The sequence below is a fragment of the Salmo salar genome, chromosome ssa18 (assembly GCF_905237065.1).
Source record: "Salmo salar chromosome ssa18, Ssal_v3.1, whole genome shotgun sequence".
In the NCBI taxonomy this organism is placed as follows: Eukaryota; Metazoa; Chordata; class Actinopteri; order Salmoniformes; family Salmonidae; genus Salmo; species Salmo salar.
In genome coordinates, this window is record NC_059459.1 from 31,093,149 (window position 1) to 31,113,652 (window position 20,504).

The window sequence follows — 20,504 nt, forward strand, 5'->3', positions numbered from 1 at the left end:
GATATCCTGGTCCAGTCTGTTACTGTACTATAGACATCCAGGTCCAGTCTGATACTGTACTATAGACATCCTGGTCCAGTCTGTTACTGTACTGTAGACATCTTGGTCCATTTTGATTCTGTACTATAGACATCCTGGTCCAGTCTGTTACTGTACTATAGACATCCTGGTCCAGTCTGTTACTGTACTATAGACATCCTGGTCCAGTCTGTTACTGTACTATAGACATCCTGGTCCAGTTTGTTACTGGACTATAGACATCCTGGTCCAGTCTGTTACTGGACTATAGACATCCTGGTCCAGTCTGTTACTGGACTATAGACATCCTGGTCCAGTCTGTTACTGTACTATAGACATCCTGGTCCAGTCTGTTACTGTACTATAGACATCCTGGTCCAGTCTGGTACTGTACTATAGACATCCCGGTCCAGTCTGTTACTGTACTATAGACATCCTGGTCCAGTCTGTTACTGTACTATAGACATCCTGGTCCAGTCTGTTACTGTACTATAGACATCCTGGTCCAGTCTGTTACTGTTCTATAGACATCCTGGTCCAGTCTGTTACTGTACTATAGACATCCTGGTCCAGTCTGTTACTGTACTATAGACATCCTGGTCCAGTCTGTTGCTGTGCTACAGACATCCAGGTCCAGTCTGATACCGTACTATAGACATCCTGGTCCAGTCTGTTACTGTACTATAGACATCCTGGTCCAGTCTGTTGCTGTGCTACAGACATCCAGGTCCAGTCTGTTACTGTACTATAGACATCCTGGTCCAGTCTGTTACTGTTCTATAGACATCCTGGTCCAGTCTGTTACTGGACTATAGACATCCTGGTCCAGTCTGTTACTGGACTATAGACATCCTGGTCCAGTCTGTTACTGTACTATAGACATCCTGGTCCAGTCTGATACTGTACAATAGACATCCTGGTCCAGTCTTTTACTGTACTATAGACATCCCGGTCCAGTCTGTTGCTGTGCTACAGACATCCTGGTCCAGTCTGATACTGTAACTATAGACATCCCGGTCCAGTCTGATACTGTACTATAGACATCTTGGTCCAGTCTGTTACTGTACTATAGACATCCTGGTCCAGTCTGATACTGTAACTATAGACATCCTGGTCCAGTCTGATACTGTACTATAGACATCCTGGTCCAGTCTGTTACTGTACTATAGACATCCTGGTCCAGTCTGTTACTGTACTATAGACATCCAGGTCCAGTCTGATACTGTACTATAGACATCCTGGTCCAGTCTGATACTGTTCTATAGATATCCTGGTCCAGTCTGTTACTGTACTATAGACATCCTGGTCCAGTCTGTTACTGTACTATAGACATCCAGGTCCAGTCTGATACTGTACTATAGACATCCTGGTCCAGTCTGTTACTGTACTATAGACATCTTGGTCCATTTTGATTCTGTACTATAGACATCCTGGTCCAGTCTGTTACTGTACTATAGACATCCTGGTCCAGTCTGTTACTGTACTATAGACATCCTGGTCCAGTCTGTTACTGTACTATAGACATCCTGGTCCAGTTTGTTACTGGACTATAGACATCCTGGTCCAGTCTGTTACTGGACTATAGACATCCTGGTCCAGTCTGTTACTGGACTATAGACATCCTGGTCCAGTCTGTTACTGGACTATAGACATCCTGGTCCAGTCTGTTACTGTACTATAGACATCCTGGTCCAGTCTGTTACTGTTCTATCGACATCCAGGTCCAGTCTGTTACTGTACTATAGACATCCTGGTCCAGTCTGTTACTGTACTATAGACATCCTGGTCCAGTCTGTTGCTGTGCTACAGACATCCAGGTCCAGTCTGATACCGTACTATAGACATCCTGGTCTAGTCTGTTACTGTACTATAGACATCCTGGTCCAGTCTGTTGCTGTGCTACAAACATCCAGGTCCAGTCTGTTACTGTACTATAGACATCCTGGTCCAGTCTGTTACTGTTCTATAGACATCCTGGTCCAGTCTGTTACTGTACTATAGACATCCTGGTCCAGTCTGTTGCTGTGCTACAGACATCCAGGTCCAGTCTGATACCGTACTATAGACATCCTGGTCCAGTCTGTTACTGTACTATAGACATCCTGGTCCAGTCTGTTACTGTACTATAGACATCCTTTTTTTCCCCAACCTGTTGATGTTCAACTCAGTAATAGACTTTTTAGGTAGGGTGTGATCTTCTAGACAACAGTGTTTATAGGCCTCAAGACTGAGAGAAGAAAGGAAATGGAGAGTGGGAGAAATGAATAGAAAGTGAGGGAGATAAAGGAGGAAGATATCCCTGAAGCATTAGGACACTCTTCTATTCATCCTTTGTCTTCTGCCTTAACCCCTGTTTCTCTCTCTCTGTCCCTCTCTCTCTGTCTGTCACTCTCTCTCTGTGTGTGTATCTCTCTCTATCTGTCTCTCTTTCTCGGTCTCTGTCTCTCTCTCTCTATTTCTATCTCTCTCTCTCTGTCTCTCTCTCACTCTCTTCTCTCTCCCTCTCCCCAGGGAAGGGGTTGTGTTGCTAGGGGACCTAATTTCTGCAGCCTATGGCGATCCTTCCTTTTCTCTGTTGATGTCTCTATAGAAGACCGACCATGAGACCGTCTCAGACAGGATATCCTAATCTATCAGGAACAGTGAGGCTAATGGAGGCTCCCTTTCTAAGTAGGCTACATTACAACGCCTGCCAGGAGGTCTGGACCTTTGTGGCGCAGAAGATAGTGCACCCAGCCCTGCTCAAGATGCCACACTAACACCTTCCTCATCATGAATGTTTCCTCCATCTCCCCCCACAAGACTGTCAGTCCTAGCCATTACCTGATGCTATGCATCCAGCCTGGCAGCCATTGCCGTAGGAAGTGAACACAATAGAGAGCTAAAACCAAAGGGAAGGAATACTCAGTGAAACACCAGCTCTGAGGATTAGACTGAGTTTTAGCAGTCTGTTGTCTGTGGTGATGGTGTAGGGGGGTTGGGATTAGACTGAGTTTTAACGGTCTGTTGTCTGTGGTGATGGTGTAGGGGGGTTGGGATTAGACTGAGTTTTAGCAGTCTGTTGTCTGTGGTGATGGTGTAGGGGGGTTGGGATTAGACTGAGTTTTAACGGTCTGTTGTCTGTGGTGATGGTGTAGGGGGGTTGGGATCAGACTGAGTTTTAACGGCCTGTTGTCTGTGGTGATGGTGTAGGGGGGTTGGGATTAGACTGAGTTTTAACGGTCTGTTGTCTGTGGTGATGGTGTAGGGGGGTTGGGATCAGACTGAGTTTTAACGGTCTGTTGTCTGTGGTGATGGTGTAGGGGGGTTGGGATTAGACTGAGTTTTAACGGTCTGTTGTCTGTGGTGATGGTGTAGGGGGGTTGGGATCAGACTGAGTTTTAACGGTCTGTTGTCTGTGGTGATGGTGTAGGGGGGTTGGGATCAGACTGAGTTTTAACGGTCTGTTGTCTGTGGTGATGGTGTAGGGGGTTGGGATTAGACTGAGTTTTAACGGTCTGTTGTCTGTGGTGATGGTGTAGGGGGGTTGGGATCAGACTGAGTTTTAACGGTCTGTTGTCTGTGGTGATGGTGTAGGGGGGTTGGGATCAGACTGAGTTTTAACGGTCTGTTGTCTGTGGTGATGGTGTAGGGGGGTTGGGATCAGACTGAGTTTTAACGGTCTGTTGTCTGTGGTGATGGTGTAGGGGGGTTGGGATCAGACTGAGTTTTAACGGTCTGTTGTCTGTGGTGATGGTGTAGGGGGGTTGGGATCAGACTGAGTTTTAACAGTCTGTTGTCTGTGGTGATGGTGTAGGGGGGTTGGGATCAGACTGAGTTTTAACGGTCTGTTGTCTGTGGTGAGGCCAAAATAGCCTTGTTGTTGTCATTTAATAAATCTTCTCGCACAAAGACCTGCACAAAGCCAAAGCTTCTCAGACTGAGGTCTTCTTGGTATTTAAAGCTTGGCAAAATGAATGGCATTTTTGCATGGGATATCAGTGTGAAGAAGTCATTGTTTTCACATTTCACGTTGTGTTTCTTACAGGATGTATAGAATGCATTGAGTGCATTTTATTTGCGGTTTAGCTCCTCTGCAGACTGCCTCAGGTGTGTGTGTCTCATCCAACCATCTGATTAGTGGTTTATTTTCCCTGACAAGAGTGGTTTCAGTGTGTGAAGGAGGTGAATGTTTACTCTGCAGGGAGAGATGTGTTTGCCAGACACTGTTTTTTGGCCCAAGGAGCAGTGGGAGAATCACACAAACACACCATATGGTTTAACACCAAGAATTTGTTGAAACAGCATGTGTTGTTGTGAATGAAAACCAATATCCCAGGTCTTATTGAGGTCATGGTCATGTCTGGTAGCGACTGGTTCTGTGTCTGGGGTTGGATAGTACGGAGAGTAGACTAGGCCTACCAGGCTTGTGGTTAGGCTAATCATTTAACATCTTAGGGTGGGAGAGCACTAAAGTGGCCATCCAAGATTGTGAGTACTTAACTCTAGGTTACATTATAATAGGTTAAATATTAAGAACTGTGGTAGTTTCCACCAGGCAGTGTAGTGGGTACATTAAACCATTCAAGATCAACAGAAAAAATAACTATTAACTGTGGACTTGAATCAAGGTGTACCCAAGGTGTACCCCCCCCCCCCCCCTCCCCTCGCGCCTCTCTCTTAGCTGAAGACACAGTAGAGGTGATATGTGATAGCCTGACAGGCAGAACCTGTGGTCGCTTCTGTGGGACTAATGATATATATGAAATACTGTGTTCCTTCCCAGTATTAATGGAATGCTGTGGTCCATCCCAGTATTAATGGAATGCTGTGGTCCATCCCAGTATTAATGGAATACTGTGGTCCATCCCAGTATTAATGGAATGCTGTAGTCCATCCCAGTATTAATGGAATGCTGTAGTCCATCCCAGTATTAATGGAATGCTGTAGTCCATCCCAGTATTAATGGAATACTGTGGTCCATCCCAGTATTAATGGAATGCTGTAGTCCATCCCAGTATTAATGGAATGCTATAGTCCATCCCAGTATTAATGGAATGCTGTAGTCCATCCCAGTATTAATGGAATACTGTGGTCCATCCCAGTATTAATGGAATGCTGTAGTCCATCCCAGTATTAATGGAATGCTGTAGTCCATCCCAGTATTAATGGAATGCTGTGGTCCATCCCAGTATTAATGGAATGCTGTGGTCCATCCCAGTATTAATGGAATGCTGTAGTCCATCCCAGTATTAATGGAATGCTGTGGTCCATCCCAGTATTAATGGAATGCTGTGGTCCATCCCAGTATTAATGGAATGCTGTAGTATATCTCAGTATTACTGGAATGCTGTAGTCCATCCCAGTATTAATGGAATGCTGTAGTCCATCCCAGTATTAATGGAATGCTGTGGTCCATCCCAGTATTAATGGAATGCTGTAGTCCATCCCAGTATTAATGGAATGCTGTGGTCCATCCCAGTATTAATGGAATGCTGTGGTCCATCCCAGTATTAATGGAATGCTGTGGTCCATCCCAGTATTAATGGAATGCTGTGGTCCATCCCAGTATTAATGGAATGCTGTGGTCCATCCCAGTATTAATGGAATGCTGTGGTCCATCCCAGTATTAATGGAATGCTGTGGTCCATCCCAGTATTAATGGAATGCTGTGGTCCATCCCAGTATTAATGGAATGCTGTGGTCCATCCCAGTATTAATGGAATGCTGTGGTCCATCCCAGTATTAATGGAATGCTGTGGTCCATCCCAGTATTAATGGAATGCTGTAGTCCATCCCAGTATTAATAGAATGCTATAGTCCATCCCAGTATTAATGGAATGCTATAGTCCATCCCAGTATTAATGGAATGCTATAGTCCATCCCAGTATTAATGGAATGCTGTGGTCCATCCCAGTATTAATGGAATACTGTAGTACATCTCAGTATTAATGGAATGCTGTGGTCCATCCCAGTATTAATGGAATGCTGTGGTCCATCCCAGTATTAATGGAATGCTATGGTCCATCCCAGTATTAATGGAATGCTATAGTCCATCCCAGTATTAATGGAATGCTGTGGTCCATCCCAGTATTAATGGAATGCTGTAGTCCATCCCAGTATTAATGGAATGCTGTGGTCCATCCCAGTATTAATGGAATACTGTAGTCCATCCCAGTATTAATGGAATGCTGTGGTCCATCCCAGTATTAATGGAATACTGTAGTCCATCCCAGTATTAATGGAATACTGTAGTACATGTCAGTATTAATGGAATACTGTAGTACATCTCAGTATTAATGGAATACTGTAGTCCATCCCAGTATTAATGGAATACTGTAGTCCATCCCAGTATTAATGGAATACTGTAGTCCATCCCAGTATTAATGGAATACTGTAGTCCATCCCAGTATTAATGGAATGCTGTGGTCCATCCCAGTATTAATGGAATGCTGTGGTCCATCCCAGTATTAATGGAATGCTGTAGTCTATCCCAGTATTAATGGAATGCTGTAGTCCATCCCAGTATTAATGGAATGCTATAGTCCATCCCAGTATTAATGGAATACTGTAGTCCATCCCAGTATTAATGGAATGCTGTAGTCCATCCCAGTATTAATGGAATGCTATAGTCCATCCCAGTATTAATGGAATGCTGTGGTCCATCCCAGTATTAATGGAATACTGTAGTCCATCCCAGTATTAATGGAATGCTGTAGTCCATCCCAGTATTAATGGAATACTGTAGTCCATCCCAGTATTAATGGAATGCTGTGGTCCATCCCAGTATTAATGGAATGCTGTGGTCCATCCCAGTATTAATGGAATGCTGTAGTCCATCCCAGTATTAATGGAATGCTGTAGTCCATCCCAGTATTAATGGAATGCTATAGTCCATCCCAGTATTAATGGAATACTGTAGTCCATCCCAGTATTAATGGAATACTGTAGTACATCTCAGTATTAATGGAATGCTGTGGTCCATCCCAGTATTAATGGAATGCTGTGGTCCATCCCAGTATTAATGGAATGCTGTAGTCTATCCCAGTATTAATGGAATGCTGTGGTCCATCCCAGTATTAATGGAATTCCAATGGAAGTCAGGTCTACATTATTCACTGGAACACCCGCATTATCAACTAATTCATCGTGGGCATGACATTAATATTTTTACTGGAAAAAGGATATAGACCACAAAGTAAAAGTTGCAAAAAGATGTTGGTGTAACCAGGTGTGTGTTGCTGGTGATCTGCCTAATTAAGGTGTGTGTTTTACATCAGTCTAACAATGTGTGCGCGTGTGCGTGTGTGTTCCAGGTGACCTGTCCCCAGTGCAGATGTCTCCAGTGGCCCAGTCTCAGTTCCTCCCTCTAGCCGAGGTCCTCTGCTGTGTCATCTCTGACATGAACTCCTCCAATATCACCGTCAACCAGGAAGCCCTCATCAGTCACATGACCAAGGCTCACCCAGGTAACTTATACAGATGTATAGGGAGAGCTTCATATCCCTACATACATTCAACCACAGGTGCTCTTGCAATAGAGTAATTCTAGGTGTCAAAAAGGGGAGAATTATATCTAGTGTACTAATGCTTAACGTGCAGTTTTAAGTCTGACTGCAAACTAGTTGAGTCCATCTGCCAATATACAGTAACTTTTATGAGATTTATAGGAGATAAACTGTATTAACTAATGAGGCTGATCTTCTCTCTCTCTTCCTGCCAGGTATGACCATCCCTACTCAGGACATCCTGTACAACGCTCTGGGCTCGTTGATCAAAGAGAGGAAGATCTACCACACAGGAGAGGGCTATTTCATTGTCACTCCTCAGACCTACTTTATCACCAACAGCCTGGTGAGAGAGAAGAGCTGGTGGACCTCAGGGTCTGGAGACAACGAGCTGCCATCCCCTCCCCCCATCACCTACCTGCTCAGTAATGACACCCTGGAGAGCCACTCACAGCCCCCTCTGGTGGCCCACTGCAAGTCCTGCAGCTGCTTTGCCCCTGCCCAGAACGTGACCAATCCTGATACTACTGCCACTACAGCCACCACGGTTCCTCCATCCCTCCCAGACCAGCACTCGGTTTCTGTTTCTATTAGCGAGTGCACAGGGAAGAGTCTGAAGTGGTCCCGGGACCACAAGCCTCAAGTCCAGCACCAGTCGACCTCGACAGCCGCAGACTACCAGGCTAGCGAGGTCAGCAAGACCACTACGGCTACCGCCGCCAGCCGCAAGGACAAACCGGGGAGGAGGTTTGGCCTCAGCCTCTTCAGGAGGAATGGAGGGAAGAAGGAGAAAGTGAAGAAAGAATATGCCTCGTTCTCGGGTCAGTTCCCTCCGGAGGAGTGGCCGGTGAGGGATGAGGAGGATCTGAACAATCTGCCCAGAGACCTGGAGCACGCCATCATCAGACGCATCAACCCTGAGCTCACTGTGGACAACCTGACACGCCACACTGTACTAATGAAGAAACTGGGGGAGAGAGGAGGGGAGAGAGGGACGGAAACAGAAGGACGAGGGGAAAGAGGGGTGGAAAGGGATAAAGGGTTAGACAAGGGAGACAGAGTAGACAGAGGGGACAAGGTGGTGGACAAGGGCATGTCCACTGAGATCCTGACCAGCTCCAAGCCCAGACATCAACACTCCTCCCGGCCCGTACTCGGAGCAGGGGCTGGGGGCAGGAGATCTACTTCCAAGGCCTCTCGCAGCAAGAGAACGCATTCCTCTGGGGAGAAACAGAAAGACAGGTTGAAGACTAAGGCCCCAGTGTGTGTGGATGTGGACCCAGACAGGGATGACCTGGTCCCCTCTCGCCTCAGACCTGAGCTCCCTATCCATGAACCAAACCATAGAGAGGATCCAGGAGCGGTGGAGGGGAAAAGCCTCTATAAGAAACGCATTGACAACCCCTTTGAGGGTCAACCACCGGGGAAAGATACAACCACAACCCAGACTGTGGCCCCTAGCATGACCCACAAAGAACAGAGGAGGAGAGAGGGAAAGGAAGCGAAGGAGGGGAAAGAGAGGAAGACTTCAGGAGGAGGCAGGAGAGAACGAGTGGGACACCGTTCCAAATCCTGGGACCCGCACAAAGCCAAAGCGACCACCGATGACACAGAACATGTTGGAAAGTCTCGTACAACCGAGGACAGGTCATGTGACCGTCTCCACGAGAGGGGGTTCACCAGCGACCCCCTCCTCCTGCACCCCTCTGACACCAAACCCCCCAGAGAGTTACCGTCAGACTACAGCTCGGCATACCCCCAGAGCAGCACCCTAAGGATAGACGACAAGGTTAGATATCAGAGGGAGAGAAAGAACAGAGGAAGGGACAGCAGGGAGGGAGGGAAGGAGAAGGAGGGAAAGCATAGAACGACACAGCAAGCAGAATATGGCAGTGCAAAGGACCATAGACACGCAGCAGTAACAAGCCAAACCCTAGACTCTGATGCCAACCTCCCTAGTACCCACCTCTATGACCCAGTCCCTGCCCATCCGTGCGACCCGGCCGTGCCCTGGTCAAAGCCTGCTGTGCATCGCAGGCACTCCTTCAAACACACAGACACACAGGGAGACCTAACCCACAGGCCTGACCTGCTCTCCTCTCACCAACAGGCCTGCAGTACCACACCCAACCAGCATGGTCTGGTACACAGCAGTGGTGACAGTAGAGAGCACAGGAGTCCAGGTCATGAGCATGGGGACATTGATGGGTTAATGGTGGAGAGTAATGGCTTTATGATAGAGAGTGATGAGTTTATAGAAAATGATCACAGGCTTTACCAGAGAGCAGAGGAAGAAGATGAGGATGCCTGTAGTTCTCTGTATCTGAGTGAGGAGGGAGTCATTGACAACAGAGAGATCTATCAAACACGAATGTCTCACTATCATGATTCTCAGTCCCTCTACCATGATCCTCAGACCATATACCAAGACACTCACTTCGACCACCAAGACCCTACCCACTACCACGACCGACCTCACTCCTCTTACCACGAGCCCCAACCCCACTTCCCCGACCCCCATTCTCTCCAAGGAGACTGGGATAGCACTTATGCAGAGGAGCACTCTTCTACCATCCACCAATACCCCTCTCTGTCCCCTCACAGCCCCCATGGACAGGAGGAGGAGAGGTGCGTCAGGGTGAGCCGCTCTACCCATAGCCACCTCAGCCAGCCGTCACCAGGGACCCACTGCGATCCCAGCCCCAGGCGAGGAGCCCCGATCCAGCCCCAGGCGAGGAGCTCCAAACCCTCTCTGGAGGGTTTGGAGCATGCTGGGGAGGCAGACAGCAGCATATTTGACTACTGCCAGACCAGCGAGGTGGAGTCTGACGCTGAGACCCTCCATAAGTCAGCAGACGAGGGGGACGGGGAGTCGGCTCACTGGGGTTGCGGAGTAGAGGAAGACGGGGAGCAAAAGGGGGGCTTTGAGACCCTGAGGGAGAGAGGAGGCCTTCAGAGCTCAAGTATCAGTCTGGGCATGTCCAGTGGAGCCGGAGGGGGAAAGATGATGGGGGGGGGCAGGGGAGAGTCAGAGCAACACGGGAGACAGCGGGATAGACTCGCCACGGTGAGTTTCTTTGTATTAATCATCATCGAACATTAATGGACTGCAGTTATAACATTTTTAACAAAAGGTCTCATTATATTTTGTGAAATGATTGTGACAATTTGCACTAGCTAGGTATTATTAAATGACCATGATATTCACCAGTATTAGTCTTTTTTTATGAAAGACAAAATACTCTTATATCTTCTCTTCTCCCTTAATGAATATGCCCCAGAAATGGAACTGTTCCAGGCAGCAGGACCTATCCTCCTCCCATACTCTCCTCTCCTGTCCTGTCCTTAAAGTCCCAGTCTGCCAGAAACACATAGAGGAATTTGGCCCTTAAATCCCGTTTATTTGTCTTCTCACCTGCGACCTAGACCCCTTTCTCCAGCTGTAAACCTAGCCTCTCTCTGTGGCTGAGGTAGAGGCAACAGGGCCTACAGAGCCAGCTGCCTATAGCGCTGGCCCAGGGAGGGTGGAGGAATGTGGAGCTGCAGTGAAAATAAGCTGAGGCTGGAGGTAGTTAGATGACCCATGGCCCTGGTCGGAGGTGTGCCTTCCCTCTCTTCCCTTTTCATGTAAATGGATATAAAGCTGAACAAACACCCCGTAGCCAATTAGACCAGGCAGTATTTATACAGAGGGGGATGATTACTGTGAATAATGAATGGGTAAACCCTCACGTTTAACATTGAAGAGGGGAAAAGTTTTGCATGAACTTTATAAGAACTTGGCTTTTTTCCTTTTGTGGTGAAGAGTAGTTTTTTTCACCCTGAATTTCACAGTATAGTTAGTGTACAACTGACTAGGTATCCCCTTCCCCTGAATGTGAGTGTGTGTCGATCAGTGTATTGCATATTGTATTTCTTTCCTACTGATATGGTTCATCTCCCCACAGGAGTTTTTTGTGTGTGTTTTATAATTTATACTATGCATTTACACCGGTTCTTCTGTTTTTCCCTACAGCACCCGTGTGACTCTGGCGACCAACAACACAGTGATTCTGGAGGGTCTAAAGAGGAGAGGTTTCCTACAGAACCTGGAGAAACTGCACTCCAAGAGCTCCGCCATGAGACCACAGAGCTCGTTGCTACAGCTCACACCAGTCATGAACGTATAGAAACCATAGGCCCCCAGATGCACCTCCGAGGGAGGGACAATGAGCTCCCTGACGCAGCTCCGTGTGAGGGCCCATGAGTCCTCTAATGCAGCTCCGTCTGTTCCGCCATCAGAAAGCGTGGGAAGTTAAGAAGAATGTGCAATCAGATATGGGGTTCACAGCCTATCTGTTTGTTTCACTGCTGTCATAAACCTGCTGTGAACACCTAGCTTTTCCTCATTGTCTATGCCGGTCAGTTATCCAGTCCTCCACGGATAGCGTATAGGAGCAACTTGTGGGTGCTCAACCCAGACCTGTCCCAGAGGAAGTCCTTGTATATTTTATTCCTCCCCTTTCTGTATATAACATTTAACAGGAATATCCTGAGAAGTATTCGGCTAACGACTAGTGAATCTGCTGCAATGAATGCATGATCAATCGATAGGTGGTGTGGATGTAGGAGGTAGTACTATGAGTTTGCATGGTCCTTCTACTAGGCCCGAAATTGAATTTTCATACCTTTCCTTGTAGCCATGTGTAACACATAAATATTTATGTACCACACAAGCCACCACCTCACTGAATGTTTTGTTGACACTTATACCGTACACTCATAAGAAAATTAGTACCTTTCGCTTCTCCATGTCACTCTTCCAGCACCTAGGGCTTAGCTTTTCAGCTACATCTGCCAGGCGCATTTGTATTTAATAGTAGTTCCTACCTACCCTTTCACAGAAATTCCTGTTGTAAGTAAACAAGTTCATTGACGTCGCTCAGTAACGGCCGATACAAACCAGAAACTGGCAGACAGAGGAGATAAGCTAAGTCCTGGGTGTAGGTAGAGGCTCCAGGGACAAGGTGTACATGGAGAGAAATCCCAGCCACATCAACATGGCTCTGGGGGAGCTCGGGTTAGGAATGTCAGGTTGTTTAGCAATGACCTGATTTAAAAATAAAATATGAAGTTAAACAGTGGGACTTTTACAACTAGAAGGGAGGGCTATAATTTTTGTTGGGAATGAGGTAAGCAAACCTTAGACAAGGCTGCCCCCAATTGGACACAGTAAAAGAAGAAATGGAGGTATGTTTGAAAACTAAAATGAGCCAATGGGCTGATGGTTACAGTAGTCTGTGGGGGAGGTAAAAGCATGGTCACTTACATAATTCAGAAATTCTCAAACATTTAAGTGGAAAGAAGTTTTCAAATCACATGGATTAATGAACATTAAACTTCTACATTGGCCCTGCACACTATTGTATTTTTAGGGCATCCCAAACTGAGTCAACATGTAACAAGAAGCATGTGGGTGTCATTACCAGACTTAGATCAAAATAACAAATCAGACAAAAAGAAATCATTGATGCAATGTTGACAGTCAACTTTTATTTATCCATATGTAGCAGTCAGAAATGTGGGGAGAGAGGTGGAGCTGGGTGGGACCTCTACAGTAAGCAGAGCCATATAGGGATCAAAACATTCTAACTCATTTCCTTAATTCAACCTTGAAGAAAATCTACATTGGAGGCCAATCAACAAAGACAGGAGAGAAAATTAAATGACAATGAAGATGTAACAGTGTGCAAACAATGTACATAGAAGCCCAAAAATAATAAAGTCATGACAACTTAAAATGCTGGGTGTAAGTTAAGAATAAAGGAGTTGCCAAAACCATACAAGTTTTTTTGTTTTGTTTTTGTTTTATGACAGTTCGGCATACATTTCTACAGCATGCAGTAAGGCACCTATCTAACACAAGAAATAAGCCTATGCTACCGTTTGAAGCACAATTGTTATTCAAAAAGGGGTAAAAGAATAAAGGCTGCTCAAAATAAAAAGTCCTTCCCATAAAATAAGAAAACCCAGTATAATAGCTATTCTTCCCTTTCAAGATGACCCAAACCATATTAAAAAGTTTTTTTTTTTATATATACACAGAACAGTAAATAAAAAGCGTAATCCCATGGAATTTGGAAAACCTGGAAGTTCAAAATCAAGGGTGGTGTCACTAAAAGCAACCTATAGTCATCTAGATAGGTAGTAAACACAATCTATTATTACACTGTCAAATTTGATCACTTCTACTCCCAAAACCATTCAGTGAAATCAACTATAATTCTATACACTAATTGAATGAGTAAAGAAATAGCAAGAAATAACTCTTGAACAGCCGAGTCCATCGTCTAGCTAATAATGTTACATTTGGTGCTAAAACAGAACTGGATAGGGAATCATCAATTAAAAACAGACGCAAGTCAACTTCAGATAATGCTACCAGATCGTTTATTTATTTTTTTAACGATGCATTTTGTCCATTTCTCCTTTTCATAACTGTTAATTGCATCCCAAAATACAGAGGCTTGAGGCACTATTGCTCTACACACTTTACCTGCACAGTACAGACCACATCACTGGGTACAGACCCATCCACATGGCGCTGCATCTCACTGGATGGAAACCCAGATATGACAGTATGTACATACGAGAGCAGTAGCAACATTTCCTGGTAGCTCTGTAACAAAAACAATTAATGAAAAGGAAACTGGAGAAGGGAGGTAAGAGATTACATGGATGTTACTATAAAAAAAAAAATACATCTAATTTCTGGAACAAAACTGCACAGTAGTCACCTATACTGATATAAAAAAGGATAAATCAACAATTATTTACATAGGATTTGTCTCCCCCCATGAGTTTACATTGGTAAGATGGGTTAAAAAAAAATGCACATTTGAAAGATTGCTAATTTATGCCATCAAGACAGTATGACTTGATCGCAAGTTGCATCAGTAGCCAAGAGTGGGAGATTGACCTCAACGAGGGTTAGATCGGAAAAGCACTCCATATAGTAGGGGGAGAATTATGCACAAGTATTTCTCTCCGTTAGTCAGGTAACATTTATCTAGATTATCAAATCTTTTCTTTAAAAGCAATCAAAAAGAGGGGGTTCTGGAGCGAAAATCACAATCACAAAGGAGAAATACAGGCTCATTCAAAATGTCTATCACACAATTTATTCAAAACTAACTGATCTGAAAGTCCTAGGAACTTGTCAAGCAACCCAACTTCAACAGCTCATCTGTAAAGGGTTATTATAAGTTCAGGCTAGAACTTGTATTTTTCTTTTTCTCCTTTTGAAAAGGATATTTTGGTTGTGTCATTGTCCATTTGTATCGACTGCTCCACACAGAGACAAATTAAACTCTGCCCCTGACCACTACACTGTTACTGGGAGAGCAGGCCGGGTTTTATTGGCTGTAGTCCTTGTCGTCTGGAGCTCGGGACCGATTGGTAGAACAGAAACATCACAGGGGTGGGTGTCTGTCAGGGCTGTGTGTGAGTGAGAGACAGAGTAGGTGTGTGTCGGGATCTCACTGGTCAATGTGGATTCTATGATGCCTGGAGAGAGAGGATGAATGGTTGAAGCCTTTTCCACACTGGGAGCACCTGTATGGCTTCTCGCTGGCCAGGATGCGCTGTTTGAGGATGGTGGTGTGGGGGAATCCCTTCGTCGAGGGAACGGCACTGTACTGTTGCTGCACCACTACCTGTTGCTGCTGCTGCTTCTCCTCCTGGTGAACACGCTGGTGCCTGGACAGGGAAGAGGAGTGGTTGAACCTCTTCCCACAGTGGCCGCAGGTGTAGCTCTTCCCCTCCGAGTGGACTCTTTGGTGGCGGGACAGGGAAGAGGAATGATTGAAGCTCTTGTCGCAGTGGTTGCAGGTGTACGGTTTGTCTCCTGCGCCTCCCCCCTGGTGCATCCTTGACTGCTGCTTCATAGTGGACCCGTAGGAGAAGGCCTTGCCCTGGGGAGGGGAGGAGTAGATGCGTGCCTCCAGGTGGACCTTGTGGTGCCGGGAGAGCGAGGAGGAGTGGTTGAAGCTCTTGTCGCACTGGGCGCAGGAGTAGGGTTTCCCACCAGAGTGGACCAGTTGGTGCTTCTTAAGGTGGCGCTTGCGGACAAAGCTCTTCCTGCACTGGTTGCACTTGTAGGGCTTCTCCCCAGAGTGGATGCGTTGGTGCTCCCGCAGGGTTGCGGCTGCGGCGAAGCACTTCCCACACTGTGTGCAGCGGTGAGGCTTGTCCCCTGCGTGGGTTTTCTGGTGCTGCTTCAGGCTAGAGGCCGTGGTGAAGCCCTTTCCGCACTGGGAACAGGTGAAGGGCTTCTCCCTGGCGTGGAGCTCCTGGTGCTTCTTGAGGTGGCGCCGGCGGATGAAACTCTTCCTGCACTGGGTACACTTGTATGGCTTATCCTCCGAGTGCATCTTCATGTGCTCCCGCAGGGTGATGGCCGCCGCGAAGCTCTTGCCGCATTCCGAGCAACGGTGGGGCTTCTCCGGGCTGTGGATCATCTGGTGAGACTTGAGGTTGAAAGCGTCGATCACCCCCTTTCCCACCATCTCCACGCCTGTGGTGGCGTACGCTTTCTCTTTCATGTGGATCTTCATGTGCTGCTTGAGGCTTGACTCCACAGCGAAGCTATCGCCACAGTGCACGCAGATGTAAGGGTTGGTGGCCTTGTGGATCTCGAAGTGCTGGTGCAGGTCGGCCATGCTGCCGAAGATCTCGCCGCACTCGTTGCACTGCAGGCCGTGGGCCTCGTGGATAACCACGCCATTCTCGGACTCCACCGTCAGCTCGCCGCCCACGTGGTCCGACTCCACCTTAACCACATGTTCAGTCTCGGTTTTTAGCAGCACCTCTCCCAGCAGCGCCTCCCCCTTGCCCTCGCCCCCCATGGTGAAGCACTGGATCTCCCCGTGGTGGTCCGGCTTGGTCACGTAGTCATGGTCAGTCTCTGTGACGATGGCGTCCACACAGGCTACGGCAGTGAGCCCTTGGATCTTGGCCAGGTCGGCCCCGTGGATCTCCAGCTCCAGGCCACGTTTCTCCTCCGTCATGATCTCTGTCTCGGCCGCATAATGCAGGTCAACCTGGCTGTGGGCAATGACACACTCCGACCCCAGCGTGTCAAGGCCGGGTGTGTCACACTCAGTCTCTGACTCGGCCATGAGAACACACTCCAGCCCGACGACCTCCGTTTTAGAGCCGGACGGGAAGCTTCGAGGGACTTGGGGTAGAAAGAGATCCACTTAGTATGGCTAGCACAACAGGGTTGGTAGTAGTGCTTAGATTCTCAGTCAGAGACCTGTCAGGTGAAAGAAATATAAGATACAGATTAAGTGATGTGACATTGAGCTATCATATACATCTCAACAAAGTGTTTCCATGCTAATGAAGTGAACAGTAGTACTGTAGAATGCTACTGATACTAAAGCCCAGAGCTGCTGGTGTAACAGTAATAGATTCAAATATAGGTATTTATCCTGGCAGAAAAGGGGGTGAAAAAAGTAGGCAGAATACTGTTCAGTTTGTGCAATACAAATCAAGAAAACATCTGAAACTTAATAAGGAGCCATAGCTTCTGCACTGACACACTTGTTATTAGCCAGATAACTAGCCAGTAATAAGGAGCCATAGCTTCTGCACTGACACACTTGTTATTAGCCAGATAACTAGCCAGCCAAGACCCCCAGCTAGCAATAATTTAAGGCTAACTAGCCAAGTGACAGGAGTACCAGTGCCAACAATACACAGAACAAAGTAAAATTACCAAATACTTGTATTAATTCTGCAGAGACAAAAGGGTGTTTTCCGTAATCTAACAAAGGGCAAACATTTCACGAATTTAGAAATGATTTGAAACAGTTGAAATACATATTAATACTTTGTTAGCTGGCTATAAATTGCTATCTAGCGGGCTAAATGTTATTTAGCACCAAAGTTATGAGCAAGAGCTGAGGCTACCTGGCCATCTAGGCAGATGCAGAATGGATAACATGCAATTACTGACTAACCGATATAAAAGATGGACGAGGGTTTCACAGACGCCTTAAGTTGACTAAACATTTGAAATGGCATGAAAATAGTCTAAACACACTCTTTAACTAGGTAGACCAACAGATAACATTAACCACCTTGGCTACATAGCCAACATTAGCCCGCTAGTTAGCTGGCTAGGGGAGGGGAAAACAACTTAACGACGATACAGCATTGTTAGCGGCTAATGTTTATCAAGTTAGCGCGCTAACTAGCTTTGTAGCTGATAACTAGCTGGCTAGTTAGTTAGCCGCATGGCTGATCAACTAATCAAGAGTTCCCCCCTCATATGTACAACAAACCTCACATTCACCAAACTCATTTTTCCACGGTTACGAATACAATAACGAATGCGGAAACTCTGACACAGCTTGTGCGCAGTTTTAACAGGCCATCTTGTCTATGCCACACCACCACTTTCCAGCTAGCCAGGAAACATAAGATGGCTGCCGCTACGCTAGCTTCCGCCCTTCATAACGCATTTCAGATCTACGAGGGAGTTTCCAATGTATTACAAAATCCATATTTAAGTAACGGTAGGTTGAGCCACAAAGGCAGAAAATACATTTGTATACAACCCAAATATACAACACCGAGGTGCAGGCGGGTAGTTTTTCGCCATAATCCGATAAATCAGCCTGAAACAAAGATGGCTAACATTATCCGGGCGAGGAGTTTTCGCCTCGCTAAAAAGCCCGGGAAAGGCGACCCCATCTTATATAACAATGCATAACAAAGCACGGCTCAAATGCCTTCGAAATCATACAATACACACAAGACGAATGACTTATAATATTAGTTAATGAAATGTACCAATGTATTGCAAGATTGAGAACGTTCGAGCACCAAGCTACCCAAATATCCTTGAGATGCGACAGCATTCCGTGACCATATTTTCAGCCCACATTCAATATGGCCTAGCCTCGCGAGCTACTGCGCTAGCGTACTTTGCTAGCAGGCTACCTAGCCTAGATATCAAGCTAACTAGCTGGCTATATTCCTAGCCAGCAAGCACATACGGGGCCCGAGGTCCATTTTCTTGGGACCGTCACTAGGTGAAAATGAGTCACAGAAGTAAAATAACATTTGATAGTGAAATATTTTCAATTTGTGCAATATTTAGGAATATATAACTTAACTAGATATCTGATTTTAAAAAACGTGTACACAATTATCAACTAATCCTATAACCTGTTAATAGGCAACCTAAACAGACAAAACAATCAAAATAGACAGCTGATTGGGATATTAATTAGTGTAGGTCCGCAGGGTACCCACCTCTTTGTATTCGGGTTATGATGAAACAAAAAGTTTAAGGGCTCTGCACAACCGATTTCTCCTGGATGCTTGCTTGCGACTGTCTGCAAGGTCTTCCTCTCTCGCTTTCTGTAGAGCTTGCGCCACTGATCTTCTGGCGCCAACAACGCATTGTAGCTTGTCACTGGCACATGCAATCAAGACTGCCCTCTATAGCCCCGGAGTAATACATCGATTCAGGCCACCGAGGTTTAGGCCGACTGTCTCTACTGTACAAAGTCGCCTTCACTACCCTCCTCTCTTCTATCCCTCCCTATTCTTTAACTCTCTCTCTCAATTCAATTCAAAGGGTTTTATTGGCATGGGAAACATATGTTTACATTGCCAAAGCAAGTGAAAGTCCCTCTCTGAATGTGTACATTGCCAAAGCAAGTGAAATACATAATAAACAAAGTGAAATAAACAATCAGTAAACAGTGAACATTGAACATTACACTCACAAAAGGTTTAAAATAATATAGACATTTCACATGTCATATTATGGCTATGTACAGTGTTGTAATGATGTGCAAATATACTGAACAAAAATATAAATGCAACATGCAAACATTTCAAAGATTTTACTGAGTTACAGTTCATATAAGGAAATCAGTAAATTGAAATACATTCATTAGGCCCTAATCTATGGATTTCACATGACTGGAAATACAGATATGCATCTGTTGGTCACAGATACCTTAAAAAAAAGGTAGGGGCCTGGATCACAATACCAGTCTATATCTATTGTGCCCACCATTTACCTCATGCAATGTGACTCATCTTCTTCACATAGAGTTGATCAGGCTGTTGATTGTGTTCCTTTTGTCCAGGTGAGAAAGGGCGGTGTGGAGTGCGATTGAGATTGCGTCATATGTGGATCTGTTGGGGTGGTATGCAAATTGGGGGGGTCTAGGGGGTCCGGGAGGATGCTGTTGATGTGAGCCATGACCAGCTTTTCAAAGCACTCAATGACTATCGACGTGAGTGCCACGGGGCGGTAATCATTTAGACAGGTTACCTTCGCTTCCTTGGGCACAGGGACTATGGTGGTCTGCTTGAAACATGTTGGTATTACAGACTCAGTCAGGGAGAGGTTGAAAATGTCGGTGGCCAACTGCAGCTCTGATTGGTTATGCCGCATGGTCTGGTCTGTGTGGAGTGCAGGTTGAGTTGTGTGTGTCAATGCAATAGAATCCTACTCCGATGTGTTCTGCCTACAGCAAAATATCTTGCATAGTTCGTCTTGGATACTAAGTCTGGCATAGTTAGTTTTGTTTTGGTATGTTGCATTAAAAGTGGCTAATGTTGCTTTGATTCGATCACAATTGTCACAGTACAGGGAAATGTCATATTGTTAACTAACAGGGAAAAGTCTAGAAAGTTGAGTGAAGTTTAATCTGGTGCATCTCTCTGTGGGCTGAAATGTCTTCTGCAAGGCAGTCCTGCGGGCTATTTTATTAAAAAATATATATTTAACCTTTATTTAACTAGGCAAGTCAGTTAAGAACAAATTCTTATTTACAATGACGGCCTACCAAAAGGCAAAAGGCCTCCTACAGGTATGGGGGCTGGGATAAAACATTTAAATATAGGACAGAACACACATCAAGACAAAAGAGACACTATAACACTACATAAAGAGAGACCTAAGACAACAACATAGCATGGCAGCAACAC

The 20,504-nt window shown here is 45.8% G+C and overlaps 2 protein-coding genes across 4 annotated transcripts in view; one reads left to right on the forward strand and one right to left on the reverse strand.

The window, feature by feature from the left end:
• The window catches only part of LOC106577247 (storkhead-box protein 1), a 53,865-nt gene extending 41,645 nt beyond the window's left edge, over window positions 1–12,220 (forward strand). The window contains exons 2-4 of the mRNA XM_014155173.2: window positions 7,314–7,466; window positions 7,721–10,572; window positions 11,521–12,220. Of these exons, the coding sequence (XP_014010648.2) occupies window positions 7,314–7,466; window positions 7,721–10,572; window positions 11,521–11,751 (3,236 nt within the window). The 3' untranslated portion in view covers window positions 11,752–12,220. The remainder of the gene's footprint in view (window positions 1–7,313; window positions 7,467–7,720; window positions 10,573–11,520) is intronic.
• A 791-nt stretch (window positions 12,221–13,011) lies between these two features.
• LOC106577248 (zinc finger protein 883) lies at window positions 13,012–18,963 on the reverse strand. Of its 3 annotated transcripts, none has more exons than XM_014155174.2 (2): window positions 18,810–18,963; window positions 13,012–16,800 (listed from the first exon to the last, which is right to left on the reverse strand). In XM_014155174.2, the coding sequence occupies exon 2, from the start codon at window positions 16,661–16,663 to the stop codon at window positions 15,023–15,025; it is 1,641 nt and encodes a 546-aa protein (XP_014010649.1). In that variant the 5' UTR covers window positions 16,664–16,800; window positions 18,810–18,963; the 3' UTR covers window positions 13,012–15,022. The 3 variants fall into 3 exon arrangements, with proteins under 3 accessions (XP_014010649.1, XP_014010650.1, XP_014010652.1); XM_014155175.2 differs by lacking the exon at window positions 18,810–18,963 and adding an exon at window positions 18,345–18,464; XM_014155177.2 differs by lacking the exon at window positions 18,810–18,963 and adding an exon at window positions 17,834–17,983.
• Between the last annotated feature and the right edge of the window lie 1,541 nt (window positions 18,964–20,504).